We start from the raw sequence: 11438 nt of genomic DNA, 5'->3' as shown, positions 1-11438 counted from the left end.
GCTTGCATTATTTTTTACTTACTTATTATTTCTTCTTTTAGGTACAAAATTAATAATTAATTTGATAAAAAAAAAAAATATTTCTATCTTTCTCAACTTTAACACTTGTAAGGTAGATTGTTTTTGCAGCAATACTCTCGACCACCTGATAAGTTTGTCCGGATCCATTTATCACTGCCATTCCTTATAAATAAATGAGCCTGCATAACAATACAATAAATTTGTTTTATTTCTTCATAAGTTTTTCATAAAAATCAATATTAATAATACTTACTCGTTCTTTGTAACAGTCGCGATTTAGCGCACTACAGATAAGTGTTGGACTGTTAGGTAAATGTTTTACTATCTGAAAATAAAAAAATTTTTTTATTATAAAAATTAGTTACAATTTTAAATAATTAAAAAAAAAATAAATTAATAAACAATTTTTTTTTTTAAATCTTTGTTAATTTTTATGACATTAAAGTTAGCAGTCACTTGATAATTATTAAATTTTATTTAATAATTAAATATTTTCTGAAAAATTATTTTTAAAAAATTGCATTTTTTATTTTTTTTTAATACTTACGAGTCAATTTTTTTTCTACTTTTTTTTGCCATAATTTATTTGTTAAAAAAATAATTAAATTTCTACTAAATTAATGTTCATTTAATTTTTTTAAATTAATTAAAATTAAATTTTTAAATCAAATTTATGACTTACAATTGAAAGACATTTTTTTGTACACGATTTATTACCATCGGAAGTGTTAGGAAACTTTTCAGAAATATTATGACTGATAACAGGATCTCCTTCTGGTAATTCTTTGGTCAATTTTTTCGCTTCAAAAAGATAGATACCGCAGACGCAGCCTAAAGGAGCTTCTGTGGTAATTGTTGAATTATCATCTGTATAATCTGGAGTAATATTATTGACGACTGATTCCGAATTTTTATGTTCTCTTCCACGAACAGCAGAAACACAGAATAAAAGTAACACAACTCGCAAAGCCATCTGAAAAAAATCAATTAATTATTAAATAATAAATAATAATTAAACGATTAAAAATATTAGGCACTTACCATAGATACTTAGAAAGCAGATCAAGTGACAATGAAAGTTAAGTTTGGATGAAACTCTTTTTATACAGACAGCAACGCAATTAATAAAGTAAACAAAACTTATGAAATAATGAACTTGCAAAAATGCTACGTTGCAATTATTGATACAAAGGTAAACAATATTTTTACATAACTATCGCTATTAAAATTAAGTAATAAAAGAATATGAATTACAAAATAAAAACATTTATTTTTTAGGTCATATTATTTTAGGTGTCCACCCCTTTTTTCTCAAGTAATAATTTCTCATGACATAATTTAACCAGTAAAATTTCCCAGGTAGAAAATTTCTCATTGTCAAAATTTATTACGTCATAATTTATCTTACGTTTAATTTTTTTATAGGCTTTTTATTATCAATTTTAGACGATCATGCAAGATTAATAAAAGCTGGGAGTTATTATTTTAAACCTTTACTTGTGACAAATGTACCCTCTCCTTCTAAGACAACTCGCTCGTCATCAGTTACAAGCTTGTACCCACATTTTATTATTTTTCTTGCTGACAAAATTTCAATTGTTATGTCAATAGTGTCACCCGCATAACAAGGCTTTAGAAAATTAAGAGTCTGGTGGACGACAATCGTCCCGGGTCCAGGAAGTTTCGTCCCAAGTACTCCGGACAAAAATCCATTCAGCAAAGCACCATGTACTAATTTCTTCTCTGCACTTACATGAATGGGATTATAATCATTTGTTAATTTTGCAAAATTCATTACATCATCCTCGGTTATTTTTCTAACCACCGAAACCTTATCGCCAACCTTGAATTTTCTTTCAAAGTCAAATTCACTTGTAAATTTTCGGGATGAAATACTTAGTCGCCTTGTTAATTTTGATAAATACATTTTTTATATATTATCCAGTTGATGTACTAGCTACTGCAGAGGTTTCAGTGTCATTAAAACCACAGTAGTCTTGTAAAAAAATGGTCGCTAAATTTTTAACACGATTATTTGACGAATGAGATAAAGTAACTAGTTGGTTTATCAGTTCCGGTGTTATTATTTCTGCTCTAGATGTTTCTGTGATTAAAAACATTAGCGTAGTAATCGCCGATAGCAGAGATGGTTCATCATTTGATGAAAGAAGTGGTTTTATTAACTGTACTCCGTGATTGCGAATTATATATTCCTTATTTATTGGATCTGTAGTTAAATAATTAATTTAATTACTGGGTATAAATTAATGATACTGAAATTAACAGACAACTGTCGATTTTTTGTGAAAATTAATTTAGCAGATTTTGATAATTTTAACAAATAAATTATGGCAAAAAAAAATTATAAAAAAAAATTGATGTGTAGAAATTTTAAAAAATTAAAAATGCAATTTTTAAAAAATAATTTTTTGGAAGAAAATTTATTTGTTAAAAAGAAAAAAATAAAAAATAATCAAGTGACTGCTAGCTTTAATTTCATCAATTTTTTCGATTGTTTTAAAAAAATTTTAATAAAAAAAAATTCTTATCTAGAAATTTAAAAAAATTACAAGTGAATATTTTTTTTTCATAATTAATTTTTAATAAAAATAAAAAAATTTATCAGATGTTTGCTAATTTCAGTATCTTATAAATTATGAAAATTAAGTTAGCCGAAATTTGAAAATTTATAGAATTTTTTTTTATTGAAAAAAATTATTACAAAAAAAAATTTCATATGTAAAAAATTTGAAAAACTGTAAGTGCAATTTTAAAAAAATATTTTTTTGTTCTAATTTAATTAATGAAAAAAAATTAAAAAAGTCGGCTAACTTTAGTATTATTATAAATTAATAATATAGTAGTAAGTCATAAGATTACCTAAGCATAAATTACAAAGACCTCCAATTGCATATTGTACAAAAACTTTATCAGACTCAGAAAGTACATGTAAAAATAAATCAACTATTCTTAATTGTCGCATGTAATCATAATTAACTGGGTCATATGCAAAGTTTGATAAATTTGCTAATACTTGTTTTCTAGCTTCTGTAAATAAATATTGTTATAATTATTATTAATATTATTGTGATCTTATTATTATTTTTTTACAAAACAATAAACATTACCTCTGGACTTTGATGTTTTCAATTCCGTGGATAATAATTTTAAATAATCATAACGACCTGTATTATTGTAACCAGTGCGTTCAATTAGTCGTTTTTTAGTAGAAAACATTTCTTATTCCATTTTATTAATTAAAATTTTTAACTAAAAACAAAATAACCTTCAAGGTAACGTGACATCAACAGTTACCATCACCACCGCACTACAGCTGATTGGAGGCTAGCGTCATCTGGAAATTATTTTCGTAAATTCAAATACAAGATTAAACAGAATATTATTTTTCTTCTACTATCTTGTGTTTCGATTAATTAAACTAGTTTAATTTGATTATGCATGTTTTAATAATTATGAAAATAGTGAAGAACTAAAAATACAAAAAAAAAATATATAATTTCTTCTTCTCAATATTTATCTAATATAAATTTAAATAATTGTAAGTATGTGAAGAAATAGTAAAAATTTTTATTTTTTTTAAATAATTTATAAAAAATTTTTAGATTATTATTTATAATTTATAAGATATAAATAAAATATTATAAAAGAAGAAATAAAAAAATTTTTATAATTTTTTATGTAATTAATAAATTTACAAATAATTATAAAATTTTTGTTAAAATTAAATATTTTTTAAAATTAATAAAATTATTATTTAATAATTTCTTAACAACCTGACACTTGTTAATTAACTAACGGGTTTTGAGAGAATAAGTCAAATAGGGGCCCTAATTTCACGTTGAATTATTTAATTATTCGATAATCCCATTAAAAGTAGTGTAATATGTTGTGTACTATGAATGATGTATGCAATGCTTTAAAAACGCCCAGTATTTCGGGAAGGAAACGATGAATAAAGTAATTGGTATTACTACTTAACTTCACTTGACCTTTACCCTTCATAGGGCGACTTACTATTTCGTTGTTTTAATTATAGGATTCATAAATAAGATTAATAATGGTTAATATTAAGACCAAAGAGTTGCCGAACATTCATTATGAATTATGATATATCCTTTATATTTATAATTATCGCAAAATAATTTTTGAAACACATTATTATTATTTAGTTTCCTACAAATGTGATTAGGACACTTTCTAAATTATTTTTTTATAACTACACAATTTAAAGTTATTATTATCTCTTTCAAATAAAAATTTATTTACTCAATATTAAAAAAAAAGAAAAAATAAATATTGACATTAGCATTAAAAGACAATTACGATAATTTGTTGGCAAAAATTTTTAGTGGCAGTCTTTATAATTTTTTTATATATAATTATAATTATTAATTAATTATAATTATACTTTTGTAAATGTTTACAAATGTTATATAATTGATATTATTTAAAGAAATATATATCAATTTAATTTATTACCTGTATAAGACAATTACCCGACTCCCAAATAAAAAATTGCATATTTTTTCCCTAAATTAAGATTTCCAATATTTAAAAAACAAAAAAACTAATCTAAAATTTATTAGACTAAGCAAGTAATCTGATAAGCTAGACTTACGAGCAAGAGCAATAGAGAAGAGTATACATGACGCATAATAAACGTAACAAGTACCAGCTACGTTATTTGTTTCATTGATGTAATCATCAAGAGCATCTTCCAGTCTTCCACATCCCCTACATACATTTCATTCAACTTTAGATACATACACTTACCCACACAAATATTTAATTGTGGGTGTAGTATATAAATTCATGGCTCTCATCAAGGGCCTCCAGTCGCTGGTTTACCATGTTTTGATATTCTTCCCAAGAACCCTAAGAAAGTTTCACTTAAAGTGCCTGTAAATAAATAATTTAGTTGTGCCTGGTGATTTTAATTACAAAAATGCGGTTTTTTTCCGTTTGCTGGACACTTACTCTTTTATTTTCTTCCGGATTCTGTGCTAAATTTCATGACGGACAGTATGAATCTGCACCTCATATTATTATCTTCATGGTGGATGATTTGGTAAGTCAAATTACGATAGAGGTCGCAGAACTCTTGCGCGTAAGACCTGTGTTTGATTCTCGACACCGGTCTGTAAAAAATAAATAATCATAATTAAATATTTAACATTTAAGTACTTCAAAATATTTATTGATGTAAAAACAATTATTATTTATCATACTTAGTATCATTACTTACACAGAAAGAAGAAGATGACACTGGATATCATTCCAGATTATACTCAGTGATATCTGTGGTGAAAAAAAATTTCAGATAGCAGCTAAGAAAATCAAGATTATACTGCATGATATCTGGATTATACTGCGTGATATCTGGATTATACACTGATAGAAAAACAATCTTGGTTCAAGAAACATCTTTTCTTCAAAAGTTGATTTTTGTTTCAAAATTTCTAGCTGTCTTAATTCAAGAAATAAACTCTTGAGACTAGATGTAGATATATTTCATTCAAGAATTTTTGTCTCTTGGTTCAAGATAGGTGATAACATGATCCAAAATATTACCGACTTGTTTTAAGAATAGCTTTTTTTTTATATTTAATTATATTTAATTAATTATATTGTATTAATTATATTTAATTATATTATTTATATTTAATTATATTATTTATATTTAATTATATTATATTATATTATATTAATTATATTTAATTATAATATTACTATATTTTTAGAATTATTTTAAATCGAAAATCTATAAAAAAATTTTTTTATTTACTTCAATAACATCTTGAATGAAGAAATTATTATTTAAACCAAAAATTTAAAGTTTTTTAAACAATAATGTTATTTTAGTTGAAAAATTTAAATGTATCGATTAAAGATAATAAAGTTTTTAGTAAAGATACAAGACTTATCCAACAAAGACATACATTTCTTAAGCCAAGAAAATATAAACCAAGACAAAAAATTCTTGAAGCAAAATAATCATTTTTCTTCCAAAATAAATTCTTAGATCAAGAAAATATCTCTTGAGTCAATATAAATTTTCTATCAGTATACTCATTGTAATCTGGATTACACTAGCTACTATCTGAAATTTTTTTTCACTCAGTATAATTTGGGATGATATCCAGTATGATCTTGTTATTTCCGTGTAGTAGCAAACTCTGCATAAAAATAATTACCAAGATTATAAATAAATGCCCATCTTAACCTTCATCATCATTATCATTATATTTCTTCTTGTTATTATCAATCTGGTCCACTTAGTATTTTTTTCAGGCATCCTAATTCAAATTGAAGTTAACAAAATAGGAAATTAAAATATTTTCTTCCTTCATATATCTACATATTTAATTTGATATGATTACTCTGTAGTATAAAATTGTCTTGAATTAATGAGAGCCTTAGTTAAGACAATTACTAAAGGCTGACACGTTATGTTATCAACGCCCACATGGTCAATGAGGATGCTCTTCGGATGATGACTCACAACAACCGACACAACAAATAATTATTTTCTTCAAAGTCGCTAAGACAACTGTACCGCTATACCAGTTATACAACGCTGTATATAATCATCATCATCATCATCTTCATATTATATGTCCACACTTGCCCCTATGCATTACAAGCAAAATATGAATTACAACTATCTCTACATTACTCTATAAAATTTAATATATAACTCAGCTAGCAATTAAAAATAACTCGAGCCAATTAAAAATTTTTTTACTCACTAATTAATCTATAAATGCATAGGGATGGAATGACGTAAGTTTCCATGGATCCAGTCAAATTTTTACGCCGAACATTGATGCTCTGGCTTACAACGGGATAATATTGAATAGACATTACACACTGCCGTCATGTACGCCAACCAGAGCTGCATTTATGTCGGGGAAATATCCGATACGGATGGGTTTGTATATTTCTTTATCTAAGACAGTTAAACAGATGGTTTGTATAATAATTGTAATTAATCTAAAATACCTGTTATTTAAATCAATAGGAATGCAAGGGGAAGGAATAGTAGGCGGTGAACCACGTGGACTACCATTAAACGTACGAATTCTCCCGGAGTATCTCCGAGATCTTGGATACTCCACAAGACTTATCGGCAAGTGGCACCTGGGATTCTACACTAAGCAACACACTCCTCTGGAGCGGGGTTTTGATCACTTTTTTGGATTCTATAACAGCCATATTGCTTACTTTGACTACAGATACAATTCACCTTCAGGAGTAATTTATTATTATATAATTATTAATTATAAAAATTAAGTTAGCTGAGATCTAAAAATTTTTAGAATATTTTTTTATTGCAAAAAAATAATTTCATTTGTAAAAAACTTGAAAAACTGTAAGTGCAATTTTTTAAAAATATTTTTTTGCTCTAATTTAATTATTGAAAAAAAATTAAAAACAATTAATATAAAAATAATGTTTTTAAAAATTAGCACTTTTAATTTTTAAAAATTTCTACATTTGGAATTATTTTGCTCTATTTTTTTAATTATAATTTGATTGTTATAAAAATTAAAAAAATTTTTAGATACTCGTTAAATTCAATATCAAAATTATTATAATACTCAAGTTAGCTGACATTTTTTTTAATTTAATTAATTATAACTAAAAAATATTTTTAAAAAATTGCACTTATAGTTTTTCAAGTTTTTTATAAATGAAATTTTTTTTTTTTTTTTACAATAATTTTTCTAATAAAAAAAATTCTAAAAATTTCTAAATGTCGGCTAACTTAAGTTTCATAAAATTATTAGTTTAAAACTAAAATTTTATAAATTGTAAATATGAATATTCCTTACAAATATTCCAGAATGCCAGTGGGTTCGATTTGCATCGAGATGATTGTCCGGCTCACGACATTCGCAACCAATACGCCACGGATTTGTTCACTGAAGAAGCAGTACGTATAATTGAAAATCACGACTCGACGAACCCGCTGTACCTCCAATTGAGTCATCTTGGTGTTCATGCTCCAATAGAAGCACCGCTCGACAATCCTTATATGGAAAACTTTGCTCATATTCGTGATCCAAATCGCCGGAAATATGCCTGTAATTTAATGTTTATTTAGCATTATTATTATTATAACATAAAATATAAAATGTCAAATAATTAATGAAATTTTTAAACTGATTTTAGTGATGGTATCACGGATTGATGAGTCATTAGGCCGCATTGTTGCGACTTTAGGTGATAAGAATATGTTGAAAGACAGTATAATTGTTTTTATGACTGATAATGGAGCACCAACTATTGGAACGCATCGCAATTCTGGATCCAATTGGCCACTGAGAGGTGTAAGTATTTAAAAAAAATTTTATTAAATTATTGCCATAATTTATTAAAAAAAAAAAATTCTAAAAATTATTAAATATCTGCTAAATTTATTTATGATATTAAAGTTAGCAGTCACTTGAAAATTTTTTAATTTTTGTTAACAAAAAAAATTTTTTTTCTAGAAATTACATTTTTAATTTTTAAAAATTTCTAAATGTCAATTTTTTTTGCTATAATTTATTTGTTACAAAAATTTTTAAAACCATTAAATATCAGCTAAATTAATTTTCATATAATTTCGCGAAATTTTTAAAATTTTATTAGTCCGTCAAAGTATTGATTAAAAATTTTAAAAAATTACATTTTAATAATTTTAATCTCAAAAATAAAAAAATAAATTTATAAAAAATTGACCACAAAAGTTTGATAATTAAACAATTAAAAATTTTCTATAGATAAAATAATACAAAGTAATTAAAATACAATAAAAGTTGATATAAAATTTTTCAGACCAAGTATACGTTGTACGAGGGTGGTGTGAGAGGTGTAGCAGCAATTTGGTCTCCACGATTGCACGCAATGGCTCGTGTAGCGAACAACCTAATGCACGTGACCGACTGGCTCCCGACTTTGTATTCAGCAGCTGGAGGGAACGTCGTAGATTTGGGCGGAATCGACGGCGTGGATCACTGGCCACACTTGAACCGGGGCAGAGATCCTCCCCGTCATGAACTCCTGCTGAACATCGACGAGGAGTCTAAAACAGAAGGAGTTATTAAGCGCAATTATAAATTAGTCCGCGGTACTTACAAGCGCGGGTACTACGATCAGTATTACGGAGAGTCTGGAAAAAATCACGACGCAGTGGCCTATAATTTCACTTTGGTCCACACCAGCGTGGTCTCTTCGGCGATCCACGCTCACTTGGGCCACCCAATGACCCAGCCGACTTACATGACTCACTTATGGGAGAACGCGACAGTTGTGTGCGAGCACAAAAGTACTTTTTCTTATTGCAATGAAACAGAGTGTCTCTTCAACATTCTTACAGATCCCTGCGAGAGGACAAACATCGCTAAAAGATATCCAAAGGTTCTTTTACAAATTACTTTCTCAGTATATTATTAACCCGTTGAGGACACACGTCGAATAAATTAGATTAGATTAGAGTAGATTTATTAATTTATGCCAAGGCACAACAGCCAAATGGCAAATATACAACAAATATAATATTTACAGCATTTACAGTGAAGTAGAGTCTTAAAACTAGATTAATCTATATAAACTAAACAAATTTATTGTTTTACGTACTAAAGTACGATAAATACTGGGAAAATAATTTCCAATACAGTTTTCATAATAGTAATTTTAATATTAATCTTAATCTTAATCGAGTTAACCGAAAAGCTCTATAGAACAACAATACAAGGTAGACTAAGGTTCATGTTTTGAAATTTAGTTACAGTATTTAAGTTTTTATTTATCCTCATACTGCTTTCTTCATAATTTAACCAAAAATAAACTTATCAAGTATCTAAATCAAACAAGTAATCAAATATTGGATTCTTAAAAATGTCTAAGCTCGGTGCATTTATAATATCTGATGGAAATTCTTCCCAAAAACGAATTGACGTAACAACAAACGAATATTCATAGTAGTTTGGAATCTTAAAGTTTACGTTATTCTTCTTTACAGCCAACCTTTCAGATCGTCTTTCATCAGTGCATTCAATAAACAAACGTTTCCTATGTGAGATGTATTGACTTATAATTGCCACCAAACTTTAATATAACATTCCTTCTAAATATCTTAATAGTTATTTTTAATTTCTAATAATTTAAAAATACTGAAAAATTGTTTAGAAAAAAAAATTTACAAAATTGAACTTTTTTTATAAAAAAAGTCGCAGAAATTTTGATTTTTACAATATCGAAAAAAAAAACTGTCGCTATTTTATTCGGAAAACAATATATTTTGAGGAAAAAAATCAATATTTGATAAAATTTGAAAAAAAAATATTTATTCTGAAGTTTGAAGTTACGAATTTCGGTCAGTCACTTAAAATGAGAATAATACATTTAAACATGCAAAATAATATAGAAAGATTTATAAATGAGACTAATTTATAAATCTTCTAAATTTAAAATTGCCTCAAAGTTCACCTGGGGTCCACTGGACCCCGTGTGTCCTCAACGGGTTAAAAATTCAGAATAATGGGAATTACTAATAATGATTTGTAAATAATAATAGGTTGTCTCCGAGCTGGATATGATCCTGGAAAAATACGGCAGTGTATTAGTGAGGCAGCCGAAGCTGCCAATTGACGAGATGGCCGATCCTAAAAGACGGAACGACACCTGGGCACCCTGGCTTGATCAGGGACCAACTATCTACCCTTGGCCAGGGAACAATGCAGCAGCAACAGTTTGTACGTTAGCAGTGTGTGTTCATGTTGGAATAGCTTTACTTATTGTCAGTATAAGTGCTTTCTTTGGACTCAATGACTCTGTCATGAGCTAAAAAAAATGCTGTTCTGCGACTATTTCTTTTCTTTTCTCACTAGGAAGTGTTCAAGTATTACGTAAGCAGGTTTAAGGATTTCATACGTTCAATTTTTTATTTTTTAGCTATTAACAAAAAAATAACAAATTGAATTTTTTTACAAATGAAAGTTTTTTTTTTAATTTTCACTTTCAATTAATTAAATAAATAATTTAATTAATTTAATAAATTAATTAAGTTATTTACTAAATTTCAATTAATTTAATAAATAAATTTGTTAAAAAAATTATTTTTAAAAAATTGCATTTGTAATTTTTTAAAATTTCTACAAGTTAATTTTTTTTTCCATAATTTATTTGTTAAAAAAATTATCAAATTTCTGCCAAATTAATTTTCATTTAAAATTATTTAAATTTCAATAACGAAATACTTGAGCGCATCTATTATTATTAAATATTTAGTTAACATTGTAACTATTAGAAATTAATTAATTAATAATTGATCAATTGTCGAGATTAAAAAACAGACAAAAAAACTAATAGCAATATTATTTAATTGGTTAAATATTTTAATCCTGATA

The 11438-nt window shown here is 26.3% G+C and overlaps 3 protein-coding genes and 1 long non-coding RNA gene across 5 annotated transcripts; 1 reads left to right on the top strand and 3 right to left on the bottom strand.

The window, feature by feature from the left end:
• Positions 1-7: 7 nt before the first annotated feature.
• LOC123273155 (follicle cell protein 3C-1) lies at positions 8-1500 on the bottom strand. Its single transcript, XM_044740417.1, has 4 exons — positions 1063-1500; positions 704-994; positions 275-346; positions 8-200 (listed from the first exon to the last, which is right to left on the bottom strand). Exons 1-4 carry the CDS (start codon positions 1063-1065, stop codon positions 99-101), a joined length of 468 nt encoding a protein of 155 aa, XP_044596352.1. The 5' UTR covers positions 1066-1500; the 3' UTR covers positions 8-98.
• A 315-nt stretch (positions 1501-1815) lies between these two features.
• On the bottom strand, positions 1816-3376 carry LOC123273153 (armadillo repeat-containing protein 7). Its single transcript, XM_044740414.1, has 3 exons — positions 3150-3376; positions 2902-3069; positions 1816-2248 (listed from the first exon to the last, which is right to left on the bottom strand). Exons 1-3 carry the CDS (start codon positions 3256-3258, stop codon positions 1959-1961), a joined length of 567 nt encoding a protein of 188 aa, XP_044596349.1. The 5' UTR covers positions 3259-3376; the 3' UTR covers positions 1816-1958.
• Positions 3377-4788: 1412 nt separating this feature from the next.
• Positions 4789-10988, top strand: LOC123273144 (arylsulfatase B-like). The gene is made up of 7 exons (XM_044740388.1): positions 4789-5110; positions 6814-6973; positions 7064-7296; positions 7889-8129; positions 8218-8375; positions 8866-9447; positions 10607-10988. The coding sequence occupies exons 1-7, from the start codon at positions 4988-4990 to the stop codon at positions 10874-10876; spliced, it is 1767 nt and encodes a 588-aa protein (XP_044596323.1). The 5' UTR covers positions 4789-4987; the 3' UTR covers positions 10877-10988.
• Positions 6243-7999, bottom strand: LOC123273159. Of its 2 annotated transcripts, XR_006511265.1 has the most exons (4): positions 7878-7999; positions 6792-6991; positions 6423-6672; positions 6243-6338 (listed from the first exon to the last, which is right to left on the bottom strand). It is a non-coding gene; the product is annotated as an uncharacterized LOC123273159 (long non-coding RNA). The 2 variants fall into 2 exon arrangements; XR_006511264.1 differs by having other exon boundaries at positions 6243-6672.
• Positions 10989-11438: the final 450 nt, after the last annotated feature.

This window comes from Cotesia glomerata, linkage group LG10, assembly GCF_020080835.1.
Source record: "Cotesia glomerata isolate CgM1 linkage group LG10, MPM_Cglom_v2.3, whole genome shotgun sequence".
Taxonomy (NCBI): Eukaryota; Metazoa; Arthropoda; class Insecta; order Hymenoptera; family Braconidae; genus Cotesia; species Cotesia glomerata.
The sequence above is the reverse complement of the archived record's forward strand: the minus strand, read 5'-3'. Positions and strand labels throughout refer to the sequence as shown.

Bases quoted from the DNA above. Each gene is read 5' to 3' on its own strand.
- LOC123273153 (XM_044740414.1), bottom strand. From the start codon at position 3,258: ATGTTTTCTACTAAAAAACGACTAATTGAACGCACTGGTTACAATAAT. The intron at 3,070-3,149 runs GTAATGTTTATT...ATTTATTTACAG, and splicing joins GAAAACATCAAAGTCCAGAG to AAGCTAGAAAACAAGTATTA. The intron at 2,249-2,901 runs GTAATCTTATGA...ATTTAACTACAG, and splicing joins TCTTTGTAATTTATGCTTAG to ATCCAATAAATAAGGAATAT.
- LOC123273144 (XM_044740388.1), top strand. From the start codon at position 4,988: ATGCGGTTTTTTTCCGTTTGCTGGACACTTACTCTTTTATTTTCTTCC. The intron at 6,974-7,063 runs GTTTGTATATTT...TTAAATCAATAG, and splicing joins GAAATATCCGATACGGATGG to GAATGCAAGGGGAAGGAATA. The intron at 8,130-8,217 runs GTAATTTAATGT...AACTGATTTTAG, and splicing joins AAATCGCCGGAAATATGCCT to TGATGGTATCACGGATTGAT.
- LOC123273155 (XM_044740417.1), bottom strand. The intron at 347-703 runs GTAAGTCATAAA...TTTTATTTTCAG, and splicing joins CAAAAAAATGTCTTTCAATT to ATAGTAAAACATTTACCTAA. The intron at 201-274 runs GTAAGTATTATT...ATTGTTATGCAG, and splicing joins GCGACTGTTACAAAGAACGA to GCTCATTTATTTATAAGGAA.